The 14,389-nt window shown below is 37.7% G+C and overlaps 1 protein-coding gene across 1 annotated transcript in view; it reads left to right on the top strand.

Annotated features, from left to right (window-relative positions):
* Nucleotides 1-372: 372 nt before the first annotated feature.
* Nucleotides 373-14,389, top strand: part of DCP1B (decapping mRNA 1B) — a gene marked incomplete at its 5' end in the record, with an annotated part of 43,142 nt that continues 29,125 nt past the window's right edge. The window contains 2 exon segments of the mRNA XM_009875441.1: nucleotides 373-413; nucleotides 2,879-3,006. Of these exon segments, the coding sequence (XP_009873743.1) occupies nucleotides 373-413; nucleotides 2,879-3,006 (169 nt within the window).

The following is a 14,389-nucleotide window of genomic DNA, read 5'->3' as shown; positions in this document are numbered from 1 at the left end:
TGTGGTTCCCTCTTACCCATCTGAGTGTTGCCCCTAAGGGCAGGCACTGTTTGGAAAATCCTCTCCCTGCATCTGGCCTGTGTCTCGCCCTTAGGTGCAGTGGAGAGTTAATCTGGTGCAGGGTTTAGTCTCGTGGTATCGAGCCTTCGGCTTTTTAGTATCTTGTCATAAAACTTGGATCAGCTGCACGGTCACCTGTGGTACCTCTGGTCTCTCACCACGAGCTGATGAAGTTGGACTTAGTTATTTTTTCATGGCTGAGATGAGAGAGGTATAACTGACGGTATTGTAAAACAGAAATAAAGCGGGGCTCGCTGATGGCTAGCAAAACACTGCCCTGATTTTAGCTTTCTTAACTTTCGTTTTCTTCAGGAGAAGACTGATGTGGAAGGAACGCTGTTTGTGTACACAAGGTGAGGACATAATGTTTTAATGTCGTGGATGTGGAAAATCTAGCTGGGATGGAGCAAGGCTGAACAAAGTAAAATGCTTATCCTTGTTGAAGGGTGAAAAGAACTGAAATTGGCAGAGGCAAATGTGGGGAAGAAAACACTGGGAAGGAGATAACACCTTGTATTTGGATAAGACTTGCAAATGCAATTTAAGTCTCAATATGGGTAAACCATAGAAATCTATTCTGTCATTTTAAGTGGGATGTAGCATTTGCAGTTTAAAGAGTGTCTGAACAAAACCAAATAGTGAGATAAATGATAATATCCCTTAAAGGAAATGGTAGAACTTATGAAGTACGGTGTTCCCTATTTGGGCAACTTTCCTACTACTTTGTCCAATTACGGATTTTTCTTGCATGTTTCATCCAACATTATGAATGGGTTTAATGTTTTCTTTTAACAGCAGCTCTGGTTGTGGCTTTTCAAAGCACTGGTTACATCATTTATTGCAGCATGTACCTTAGATTTGTTGTGAAGCCTGCCCTATGTTTGGCTTACCAAGTTAGTGACCCAAGCATTTCCTTGTGACTGTTATTAAAATCAGAAAATAATATAGTAAGCAGATCTTGCAGTAGCTGCTGGGATGGGACACCGAAGCAGAAACTTTCTGTTTCAACATTTGTATTGATGAGGATCTGGTAAGAGAACTGAAAAAGCAAGAGATTGTTTGGAGCAAGAGATGTTACGTGTGAAGTGGCAGAGAAGCCCCACATACTGTGAGGACTGTGAGCTTTATGTGAAGCGGGAATGCTGGTTTTAATCTTTTGAGCTCTTTTGTACCAGCAGTGGAACTTGTCATCAGTAATTTTTCTAAGCTGCTTTCATGTAAGTGGAGATAAGGTGGTGTTACAATTACAACTAGAACAGGAAGGAACTGGCCCTTAGTTGTGCTAGCAGGAGGTGGAGGTGGCTAGTTGTGTGCTGCAGGACAGAAGCAGGATGTCGCTGGTGTGTTGGTTCTAAAACTTCAGAACTGACAACATGTAATCTGGTTCTTCTAGCATCTGTAATCCTTCACTGTTCTTTTTGCTGGGTGAGGAAATTTCCATTTACAGCAGAGATTGCTACCCTTGGTGCCCTATTAAGCAACAGCATGGAACCGGTTGTGAGCTGTTAGTAACATCAGACATTGCTCTCCCGGTCAGTTTCAGTTTTAGTTTCCTGTGGCTTAGAACAAAGGCATAAAATCCATGGAAGAAACATTGCCAACAGACTATAGGTTGGAGGTGTTGCCTTTGTTGTTCTCCTTACTGTTGTGACAATATAATGTGATAATCTTTGCAAATTCTGATGAAAGGTCAAAAATCAGACTTCCAACTGGTTTAACAACAGCAGAAGTAAACTGTTTGTCTGTTTGGTTTTTTGTTTGTTTGAAGTACTGACTCTTGAAAACAAGGTTTCTTGTTAAGGTTTCCCCTTTTGTTTAATTTTCTGTTGACTCCAATCCTGTAAGCAGGTTTCCATGCTTTGTATCTCATAGAGAAATCAACAATTAGCAGAGTTGGCATCTTTCCCAAGTATTTAGCTTTCATCTTTTCATTTATTGTCGTACTTGGTTTGAAAGTTGTGTCTCCTGTCCTGATATGTTTAACAGCTCACGTGAATAAAAATTATCTAAGTGACTTTAAAGTGTAACCCCCCTGAATAAGCATAATGATTTTAGAGTCACAGAATCACTTAATGGTTTGGGTTGGAAGGGACCTTTAAAGATCATCTAGTCCAGCCATGCTGCCATGGGCAGGAGCATCTTTCTTGACATCAGGTTGCTGACCTTGAACACTTCCAATGATGGAGCCTCCACAGCTTCTCTGGGTAACCTGTTCCAGTGTCTCACCACCCTCACTTTTGTATGGAAAATCCAGTCTGGGGGATCACTGTTACTATCTGCAGTCATTAACCTGAGTCTTAAAAAATACACCTGCTCTGGCCTGTAACTAAATCGTTCTAATTGCTGTTTTCTGCTCCCATGAGAAACTGTAGGGTAGAGGGGAGTGGTTGGTTAAAGTGAAGCTGATGGTCTGGGACAAAGTGTTTTGTGACATCTTGCCTGTTCCAGAAGCTCTGGGCCTGTAACTTGAGATGAAGACAGGACATGCAGATAGGATTATGCTGTGACTAAATCACTGAACCTGGAGTGGTAGTGTCACAGATGCGGCATACGCTCTGCCACATACTGTGGCTGTTGTGAGACCAGTGGTGCTTCTGTTTTTTCCTATACATAATGTATGGTTTGACATAATTAAAAGGACTGCATGAAATACTGCAAGAGTCAATTGTTATTTCCTTGACAACAAAATTAGATTTTTGTAGTATATCTTAGAAATAAAAAGAAAAAAAAATCAGTTTTGGAGAACTGTAAAACAAATAAATTCTCATAATTTCTTTTTTTCGTTGACTTGATGTGATTTCAACTTGATAATTTTCAGATCGGCTTCTCCCAGGCATGGTTTCACAATTATGAACAGACTGAGCATGGAAAATCGAACAGAACCTATTACTAAGGACCTTGATTTCCAGCTGCAGGACCCTTTTCTACTGTACAGAAATGCCAGATGTAAGTATGTGATATGATGGGTTAAATACTGAAGTCAGCTCCTCTGCAGAGTCTGTTCTTGGTTAAGTCCACCCAAATGATTGGACTGCAGCTTTCAAGGGCTGAAACTAGCTGGTTAACAGTTATAATTGAAGGAACACATTTTGCTTTTTCTTGGGCTCAAAGAGGAGTCGCTCAGTGCTTCTTAAATCACCACTCTTCTAAAGAAAGTATTAAGAGTGTGCCTGACAGTAATCTCTTCATGTAACTGACAAACAGTGGACTTTTATGGTCGCGTGTTTGTGATGGGCGTAGAGACTCACAGGGAATTTGTGTGCGTTCTGAATATACCCCAGCAAGTGTTGTCAAGCCTCGCCATAAAGCAGACCTGCTGGGGGTTGCAGTAATATTTGTAGTCTTGGTTTTCTGCCTAAAAATAGACAAATGCAGCCAATTCAAATCCTATCATCTTCTCCTGCTGCAAAATACTGTCCTTATAGCAAGCTGGAAGGCAGGTTAGTTCTTGACAGAGTATTGAGGCTAATTTAAACCCTGATGAAAGACAAAGTTACTACTTCAGGCACTGTGTTTATCTTGCATGATTATCTTTATGCAAGAATTAACAAACGTCAGGCAAACTCAGAAATAACTGGAAGATTTGAGAAAGCTGTACTTTTACATGCAGATATACATACAGACTGTTAACATACAGGCTGTTAAAATGTGCAATTATTTGAGAACGAGCAGTTATAAATATACAGTTTATATCTGTACTTGGAGGCAGAGCTGTAATATGTTCTATACTTCGTACTTGATGTGTAAAAGCAGATTACAAAAATGTTTTATGTAAACTGTGATGCAGAAGTGTTCCCTCTGGATTAAGTAAAAGCAGAGGAAATCTGTGGCATACAAAGCAGCCCACTTTGGTAATCTGCTAGATATTTTTACTTCATAAACTAATTTGGAGTTGGCAAGTATATCAAGAGGGAATCCTGTTGTTCACAGACACTATGTGGTAGGAACAATAGAGAAATAACATTTTAAATAACCTAAATGAAACTTCTGTTTCTGAGAGTATTTGATAGGCTGACAAGGAATTGAAATTACCAGAAAAACTGAAAAGAAATGCAGTCGTCTTCAGGCTAATTGAGGCTAGACCAGACATCAGGATTTTAAATACCATGAGACCTGCTTATTCACTCCAATGTTGAAGAATCCTATGTATATATAATCTTCTTTACATCATTTTGAAGTTCCGTTAGTGTATATATGTGTATACTACTATCTGCTTTTTGAAATCTGATCTGTTTTTCATTTTTCTTGAGACAGCTGGCTTAAAGAGTAGTTAGAAGTTGTCGTAACTCCATGCTGACATGAAGTAAGACCATCTTAAGTCTGATTACTACACATAAACTCTGATTCGTTTGGTTTTTTAATAGGAGAAAAACTGGAAGTTTTGGGGGGTGTAAGCCATTCGTTCACCAAGCTATGTCAAACTTTTAGATTTTCAGGGTCTCAAACATAAGTGCTAACACGTGCTTCTGAGCAGTGCACTTGTCTGGGGCTTTTTGGCTAATTGTGCAGCGGCAAACACGGAAGGCATCTTTTCTGGATTCTTCTACATAGGCAATGGTTCTTTTAGGGTAGTTACTGCTGAAATGTGTTTGCTCCAAGTCAAGGCCTGCGTTTCTCACATTGCCCTGCCAGTGGGTAGGCTGGAAGTGCACAAGAATTTGGGAAGGAAAGCAGCTGTGACAGCTGACCCCAACTCACTAAAGGGACACCCCGGACTGTGTGATGTTGAGGTCAGCAGTAAAAGCTGGGGAAAGGAGGAGGGATGGGATTGTTTGGAGTTACAGCATTTGTCTTCCGAACTAACCATTATGCATGGTGAAGCCCTAATTTCATGGAAAGGTCTTAGTATCTGCCTGCTGATGGGAAGTAGTGAATGAATTCCTTATTTTGCTTTGCCTGTGCACCTATTGCTTTACTTATTAAACTGTCTTTATTCTCAACCCATGAGTTAGTTCTTTTACTCTTGCCCTTCTGATTCTCTCCACATCCCAGTGAGGGCAGGGAGAGAGCAGCTGTGTGGAGTTGAGCTGCTGGTTGAGGTGAACCCACAGCACCTACAGTGACAATTTGCCACTGGCAACGTGAATGTAACAACCCCTTTCTTTCAGTTTAGAATCTCTCAGCCACAGAATCTGATAGCTTCTTGGCCTCGTCACACTGTTTATAATTCTCTTGAGTGCAGCCATGAAAAAAGAAATTACAAGATCCCCAGGCAATGCACTCCCAGCTTTATAAAGACATCTTGAGCCTGGGTCTGTGGGTCTGATTTTTACCACAGTTAGCTGCTTTATCTAGCCACAGATACATGTTATTTGAAAATTTTGTTGCCTGGGATGTTTGCTTTACTAAAAAAATCCACTGGTTTAGGGTTTCAGTTAGTATCAGATGTGTTCCAGGTATAGGATATATTGCCCCTAGTTCTTTATCTTCCTAAAATACTCTTACAAAGGTTTAATTAATTGGTTCTTCAAAAAACATGCAGATCTTGGTTCTTCAAAGGAAAGCTGATGTTTTCTCAGGTTTTGATGGAAGCATTTATGTTTCCAGTGCAAACTAGCATTACAGACCCATAGAAGAAGAGTTATCTACCAACTCATTTGACGTTTCCAGGTTTTCTTTAGTTCCCTAAAGGTTGTTCCTATGGTGACTCCACTGAGATGCCAATAGCTCTAACCCTTTCTTCCTTACTGTGTATTTGCTACATATATAAAGGAGACTTCTCAACATCGTATCTGTTTTCACTAGGGTGTTATCCAAACATGATTTTGAATATCCATCATGAATGTTCTATATTAATATTTTTCTTGTGTTTTACTTTATTACACAACTAGTCTTTATAATTTTTGTGAAACTAAGGCTTCAAGTTCATTTCTTATTAAATGGGGTTTTCATCCAGAAGTGAATTTTTTAGGCCCTAATCTTATAAAGTTATTTTTATCTCTTGCTCTTAGATACTAACAAGGAGTATTCAATAGTAGCTGTTTACCTGGCAAAACAGTGGACAGTTTGGCAGTAATACTTGACAGGATCTGGAAGCAAGTTATCTTTTTCAAAGCTTTTATTTGTCTTGCTTACTTCTTACTCTATTTTTTGTGCGTATCTTCTTATTAGCTATAACAAAACTAGCCAAGTTAGTAGAAATTGGTAGTGTTAAAAAAACAGAGATGTTTGTTTAATTGCTGTAGTTTTTTTCCTATATATCAGGACTCATGTTAGGATTTTGTGACAATGTCACTTTCAGAAAAATCAAAATCAAGCATTTGGTGGAATAAAGAAGCCTTGCTCAGTGTTATATTTCTTCCAGTATTCTGAATGTTCGTTGAAACCAACTTCATTTCAGTACAGCTGAATATCTGGTTGTATCACACAGTCTAAAATAAATGCTCTTGGCAGCAAAAGGTGGTACTTGTGTACTGGACAAGTCCGCCAACATTTTGTCGTGTTATAGCTATCATTTTGGAAAGATTACTTTGCATCCAATGTATGATTACAATAGAAAAAGCTTTCAAAAATTATATGCAATAAATACAAGTTTTGTGAATACTTAAAACAAGAAAATGAATATTTTAATTTTTACTTTGTTGGTTCTTGTATTTCTTCCATTGTTCCATATGATCTTGGTCATCTGAAGTTGAAGCACTGTCTAAACACACTGTTGCAGACACCTCCAGTCTAATCCCAGGATTTTTCAGGCTGGATTTGGGATCCATGCCACCTAATGTTTGAAATGATCCACCGTTTCACAGTTTAGTTTGGGAAATCTGTTAGGCTAGAGCTAGGGTTATTCCTTTCAAAGCCAGGAGGGAAGCTCAAATTACAGTTGTTAATGCCAACAGAAATTCTGTGCACAAAGAAACAAGAGGTTTATGGATCAAATAGGTGTTCTCAGTATGACCTTTTAACTTAGGCAATTTCAGATGCTTGCTTTCTGAGGGTAAAACAGTAGTTCTGGTTTTGTTTATATCATCTAATGATTTTAAGGGTTTTAAAACATTTCCTGGGTTCTATATTTGAGTAATCTTAACTATATAATTATTAATTTTTTCCTTAATCTTTGGTGACATTTATTGTGAAAATCTGTGTTTAGAGCCTGTTGCTTAAGGCTTGATTTTGATTAATATGAGAGAGTTCAGAAGAAATAGCTGTAAATTATTGGTTAAAATAACTTCAGTTTCCTCTTTTTAATTTCATTTTTGCATTTAGTGTACCAGGTGTATATGGCCATAGGCTGTGTCAGTGAATTATTTCTTGAGTCAACATATTTATCACTTCATCACTGAATACTGTTTTTTCATATTTACAGGACACAGAGAATTTGGTGAATATTCAGTTGCCTGTCTTAGAGCTAGCTTCAACCTGAGCATTTCAGCTCTAAGGAAAAAAAAAATACAAGATCCTTCCTTATAATAGATAGTATGCCCGTTATGATGATGGTCTGATACAGGTCTGGGCACAGGAGTTCCTTTTCATTTGTGTAGCAAGGCCTTTGATCGTGTTGTCACCTGGGCTTGAAACTGAATGGAGCTTCCTAGTCAGATGTGACATATTCTACTGAATTTGAGCTTTTGCAGAGGTTCAGGAAATAGTGCAAAAGCAGATGAGACGCGCCTGGTGTGGCTAGACACACGTGATACGTATATAACATTATACTCGTTTTGGTTGTCCATTTTAACCCGCCACTGTATGCCTATCAGAACCCTGAAAATTTAGTATCATTTTCCCAGATTATCACTCTGCAAAGATGTCCAGTAGATGGAATGGGAGAGAGAGGGGAGTTGCCAGATTTCCAAAGAGGGAGCATGTTTTGGGTTTTGTTCATGGGTTGTTGTTTGGGTTTTTTTTCCCCTGTAGGTTATAATTATTTATGTATGAAAATTTTTCCAAATATATACTTGGAGGCAAGTGATTGTAAAATTCTTAGGGAAAGCTAATAATTTATATTTTTCTCAAACTATTATTTTTCTTTCTTAAATTCTATGTTATAGTGTCCTAGAGCCCCCTCAAATAGAACAACTTGTCCTCTTGGAGACTGATTGTGGCTCATTTCAGTTCACCCCTCTAAGTAAATACTTCCTGGTAAAAAATACTAAATGAGGAACAAGTGTCTTGCTTATGTAGGCATTTCTGAAGACCCATTGACTCTGCTAGTATTTCTTTTACAAGGAACATTTTAGTTTTAATACTCTTAGAAGTTTACTTCCTCAGGGAAAGTAGGAAAACAATAATAGAATTTGAGCGATACATAAAAATGAATATGCCATGAAAAACATTCTTTTGGATACTACAGTGTCTTTTTTTTATTTACCCTGAAATATGTTCTCAGTCTGTACTACATGATATATTCTGTAGTTCAGTATTTGAAATCTCTCCTTTCTTCTGAAATGTGTTTTTATTTGAGAATGAAACCAGCGTTTGGTGCTTAAATTTTATCTGTGTATAGATTCAGCCTTCTGCATATTGACCAGTAAACAACTACTTGCTCAATTATTTCCATTGAGACAGGCAAAATAGATATTCGAGGCTCTGTTTTTACAGTGTAATAGAGTTTGTGTTTGGTTTTTGATTTTGGTAAAAATGATAGTTGAAAATGGAGAGCCTTATTTATCAGCCTTTCATCTGCCAGCATACAGTATCTGGTCCAATAAAAAAACCCGAACAACAGGATGAACACCGTAAATTGAAATGTGTGTTCCATTGATTATTACCCAAATGCTCACTGGTCTTTCTGAATTTTGAATCAAATACCTTTAAATGTTTTTAACTTCATTCAATTTGCAGTATTTTTTCTAAATTTAGTGGTCTGCTGATTCAGAAATATTACATGGCTTTCTGTTGCCACATCATTAAGCAAAACAGAAATGTTTTTGTCACAGCTGATTAACTTAAAACCATTTTTTTAGGTTAAGTGTGATTGCAAAATTATTATTTTCACCTGCTAGAACCTATGTATTTTGTTGAAATTTAAAACGCTTTGAAAATATTTGTTAATTTAGAAAAAAAGAGCTTGAAAAGTGAAAGCTTAAACTATCGAAATTCCAAGTAAATTCGGCAGAAGGGCCATGCCCTCGTTAGAAGTATGTTCTTCTCAGCCTGGTGTTTGCAAAACAGCTTTGGCTAAAGCTTTTTCTTTAAAAGGCTGCCTGATCTGCCTACTGCCGTTTGTTCCGAACACGACTGCTTGTGGTTTACCTGACACTCTGTCCTTGGAGACGTTTTTGTCTCAGAGAAATAAACAAATCACTCCTCTTCCTTTCCCTTCCACTTTCTCTCCTTTGATCAGCATTATAAAAGTTCATCGTGCATCCAGCAAGACAGAAGCAGCAGAGGTCACGATTATCTTCCCTGGGTGTTACTGACCTTAAAGTGAAACCTCAGTTTTGCTGAGAGTGTTGGAATGCTGACACTGTTGAGCATAGATATTGTTTTCCTTTTTTGAATTTAAAAGGAAGACATACATACTGAAAATAACGTTTATGTTTTAGCAAGAGTTGGTTCTCAACCCAGAAAATTAAGGTCGCAGCACGAGCTTTGTCTTGTTGCATGCATTATTATTTTTTTTAAACCCATTTTACAGTTTGTGTTTACCTTAACTATTTTATAGTTTGTCGTGTGCAAATTTTCTTGAGAAGGAAATAAATAGGGGCAGAAAAAACCTGCTTATCAGATGTATAATGACAATATTTTTTTTCAAGTGTGCTGCTGTCTCATGCTCAGTTTACTGACTTCCATGTACCAATATTCAGAAATCATCTGTTCTTAGACCAATTTAAAGAAGAATTATTAATTTCCTACTACCTTTCCCATTTAGTTCCTCCATTTCTGGTCTGTACTTCAAACTGTTAATGTTTTTAATGTGCTTAGAAGGTGGTAAAAATTACTTCAGACCGTCAAGAAAAATAGTAAACTAGCCCTTGGAAATAGTTTACATATTGATTTTCATTTTTATACATAAAACCATAAAGTATCTACATTTACATATTAGATTTTTTTGCTTTCTGTCCCTCAATTTTCAAAGATGCCAAAAATTTTTAATGCTTGCCTGCTGAGATATAAAAATATTATTGTAACTTAATGGCATCAAGAAACGCTATTTTGTAATCTAGTGTGGATGGACATGCAGCAGCCCTGGCTCAACACAGGTGATTTTTGAGATCGGGAATCACGATCTTGCTGTCAAGTTGTTGATGGCTTGCCTGTTCTAGAGGCTACAGCCTGATACGCCTCTTCTTGAAATCTGTAACTAAACTCTGCTTGAGGCTAGCAGAGAAAGCAGGAGTGGGTTGTTAAAATAGTGAAAGGGACAGGATGATTATTGTAAAGAAGTATGTGTATATGCAAATTACTTAAAAATAAATTTACGGAAAAAATGCCATAGAATATACTTTTGTGTGGTAACTCGTAGTTAATAATTTCTTCTTTTCCTGTCAATCTTACTGAAGCTTGCCCTGTTTGGAGCTGAAGGCTGGACTAAATGACCTGCAGAGGCCCCAACCAAACTAAATTATTCATATAATTCTAGGATTAACAGGTATTAGTTAATTCTACTTCAGGGTGTTTGAGATTTTTTTGTGCTTATTGTGAAGAGTAAGTGTATTTCTGTGATTTAGATTTTTAAGGTTCAAATAAACAGAAACCAAAAAGCAAAGGAGGAATGGTAATGCTGCTTTTCTGCCATTGTTTTTAAAGCAAATTTGTTTGTTTTAGTAAGTATTTCTATATTTATTTTCTTCCAGAGATGCCTTATTATTCATGTTTTCCTTTAAACTAAGTACAATTTATGTTTTTTAGTGGACATTGGACATGCCAGTTGTGGAGGCCTTAAGATTAATCTATAAAATTTGATCCGTAAAACTATGTCCCTTGTCACCTCACCCAGTTCAGCATAGATATCTCTATTCAAACTTTCCTGAAAAGATATTTTTGTTGTTTCTTCCTGAGAATATTTCTTCTGTTGTTCCTACCCTGAGAATTTGGTACCTGTTTGTAGCAAGTCTTTGAGCAAAGCAGTTTAGAATGCTTTGCATTTGTCAAGTGGCTTTTTGCAACTGTGGCTATGATGACTGCAGCCATCTTTTTGCTCTAATCATGTGTTTCTGTTGTGTGGTGAAAGTGATTAAAAAAAAGGTGTAAGGAGAAGAAGTGCAATAATCCCAGTATAGGTTTTCAGTTACGTGGAATGATGGGGTCCGATCTGAAAGTCAAGACAAACTGTATGTCATGTGAGAAGAAACAGGCTAAGGAGCTAAGATAACGAAGCTATGTAGTTTGTAGTTTTTTGGTGGCTGCTGGTTATTTTGTGTATGGTAGAACTGTATCCCTGCCTGGGCAAATCAATTGGGAAGAAAAGCATATAGAATAGAATTAAAAGCATATATCAAGCGTCCTGCAGTTGTGGATGAGTTTCTGCGTAGAACGGAGTGAGTACAGGGCTGCGTGTATCTGCTAGACGCAGTCTTTGTTTCCCATTTATGGATGTCAGCATATAAGCAACATATTAGCTTGTCTGGTCATTTACTGTGGAGAGTGTACTGCCAGTGCTGGGAATTCCGGACATCTTTTCAAGATAAGATAGGCATATGATGCAGCAAAGCTCAGGAGTTGAAGTTGGAACAGATAATTTTTTTTTTTAAGAGGTTATTTTCATGTGACTACCTGTATACCCTCTGTTTCATACACACCTCCTTGTATAGCATAAAGTGGTAGGTGTTTCCAGATCAGTGTAAATATGTACATGAACGCCTACATATTTCTGCTGCAAATGAAAATATTAGAACTAGTTGCTTTTTAGAAATCTGTGCATACATAACCTCCTCTCCGAATTGCTCACTTCACGCACACACACACACATGCATTTAATCTTTCGAGCTTTTGTATGTTTTGAACTTCTTAGCCTCTTTGTCTACAAAGAAACTTTTTTTTCTTGTTCCTTATACTTACATGTTTGTCTGTTTTTTCTCTTGTCAAAATAAAATGGGAAAGCAGTGTTCATTAGATGCTAAAAAGACAGTATATTACCAAGAGAAGCCAGTCTGCCTAACTCCACAGATTTGAGTATTACCAGAATTACCTAAATCCTGTGGTAGTGTGATCACACATACAGGACTTCAGAGTACATTATACCCCACTATTACTGTAGGTTGTTAGTGTAGTTTCATACATTATACAGATTGTTCTGGGTAAACAGAAAGGGAATACTTCTCCCTGCAGGTAGAAGCCATACAGTTTGCGTGCACACAGCTGGGTAGCGTTGTCTTACCTCCAGGTTTGATGTAGAAACAATTCAGCTGAGTTTCATGCACCAGCTTCCCCTTATACTTCGTGTCAGGTTCCGCTTGCTGGTGGCTGGATAGCGGGTGATACGCTTGTCGAACAAGGGCTTGAAACATTTTAAATTTCCAGAGAGCGTTGAAACAGCTGAACCCGAGTATATTTTCTGTATATAGTAAAAGTAAATTCCTTTCGGTCAATTGTTTTCTTACTTCAGAGTTATATTATCTCATAGCGTTGTACAGAAGTTAAAACCTGAATGTTGCTTTAAACTACTGGCAACTTGGTCTTTTCAATCTAGAAACTATTCTCTGGCTCTTTGAAACCTCCACAGTATCTCTTGCGTTATCCTTCCTTTCCTTGCTGTTCACTCCTAATCCTTTTCTGTCCTCTGTGCCTTATGCTCAGCTGGAGCCTTTTCCTCCTCCCCCTGTGGTTTTTCAGGAAAACTTGGATTGAGAAGTGATGATAATGGATGCCATCCACCCGTCAGCTCATCACCTCACCAAGCCATGACGATCTCTGGTTTCTGTATATCAGCACGGACTTCTCTGATAATATCCTCTTGTATGTGAAAAAAAATAGGTTTGTCTTAGTAGGGGGTGGACTTCGACCTGACATAGTCAGAAAACTTCTCTCGGAATGCGAGCTTGCTCACTCGCACTCTTTTATATGTGTGTATACATATAAAAATATTTGTTACCTTCTCTCAAAACATGGAAGATGAATACGTGAGCAAGTGTATCCCACATTACATATACAAGCTTCTCACTTCTGTCTCGTATTAATACAAGCTCCTGAGTGCCTCATCAGCTCTCTCTTCGTCAAAACAAGCCTTAACTCGGCAGTAAACAATACTTTTCATTTACGGGAGGAAAACAGAAAGAAACTCTTCTCAAGTGTAAGATAGCATACCCTTTAAAGGACAAGGAATGTGTTCTATACAGAAACACGGTGCAATCGCTCCAGTGGAATTCCGCTAAGGCTGCAAATGCAGTGTTACTGTTTTGTCTTAACTGATGTACAAACTAGTAAGAGCATTGGGCTTAGTTTTTGCTGTCTGCTGTGCTTTAATAGTTGCTGCTGCAGCCCATGTTTGGTTTTGCAATGCACAGCTTGCTTTAATAAAATCTAATAAAATCTAAAGTCTTCATATGGTAATGGATTGCTTAAAATCAATCTTTTTTTTAAAAAAGTGGGATTTACCTGCTAGCTTTGTTATTTTGGACATAAATACTGCTTAGGTCTTTTGGAGCCTGTTTCAGTAATCCTTTTGCATTGCGGAGATATTATTTACATGAATAAAAACAACCAGAGATCCCATAGCCTGGGGAAAAAAATGTAAGTGATGTAAGACACATGCTTCAGGTCAGAAGTCAACAATAAAGGGACTAGGAAGATTCTTCCCGTGAATCATCTGGTGCTGGTTCTTGTCTTACACAGGATATGGACTTTCCGTTTGATGAGCTCCACCAATTCTTTTGTCTGTCAAACAAACTGCCTTTCTGTAAAACGTCAGTATTATTTGCTCAACAACATACAATGTTAAAGCCTCTGCAGAGGAGCTCCATGAAAATTCATAGTAATTAGAAAAGGAGAGAAGTAACACTGGATTTTTATGTAAGGTGTCATACACCCTCCTGCAGTGCTTTGCTTCGTTTTTTGTTGTTGTCGTCTCTCTTCTGTTTTTTCTCATGTGAATATTTTGTACATCTCTCAAACAGAAAACAAAGTAGAGGTTCAAATTTACACTGAGAGAGTTAAAAGTGGGAGGAGTGGAGAGACTGAGAAAGCAGATGATTACTGATATGTTTGATTCCTAAAGGATTATGAATGAGCTAGTAAAAAGTGCTGATTTTTAGAGAAAAATGAAATATTCACTTTTACTTTCTACCTGAAAATGATACAATTGCTGTAATGAAAATCACCCAGTGCAAAATTCTAAATTTTTATTTGAATTTAAATGTATATCTGTGCTATATTCAGGGATTCAGAATTGCAGGGTACCTCCCAGTGCTGCTGTTGTGAAATGCCTACCTGCTAATAGAAGATGAATATGATA

Source organism: Apaloderma vittatum, unplaced genomic scaffold (assembly GCF_000703405.1).
Source record: "Apaloderma vittatum isolate BGI_N311 unplaced genomic scaffold, ASM70340v1 scaffold3948, whole genome shotgun sequence".
In the NCBI taxonomy this organism is placed as follows: Eukaryota; Metazoa; Chordata; class Aves; order Trogoniformes; family Trogonidae; genus Apaloderma; species Apaloderma vittatum.
This window is presented reverse-complemented; position numbering and strand designations above follow the sequence as displayed.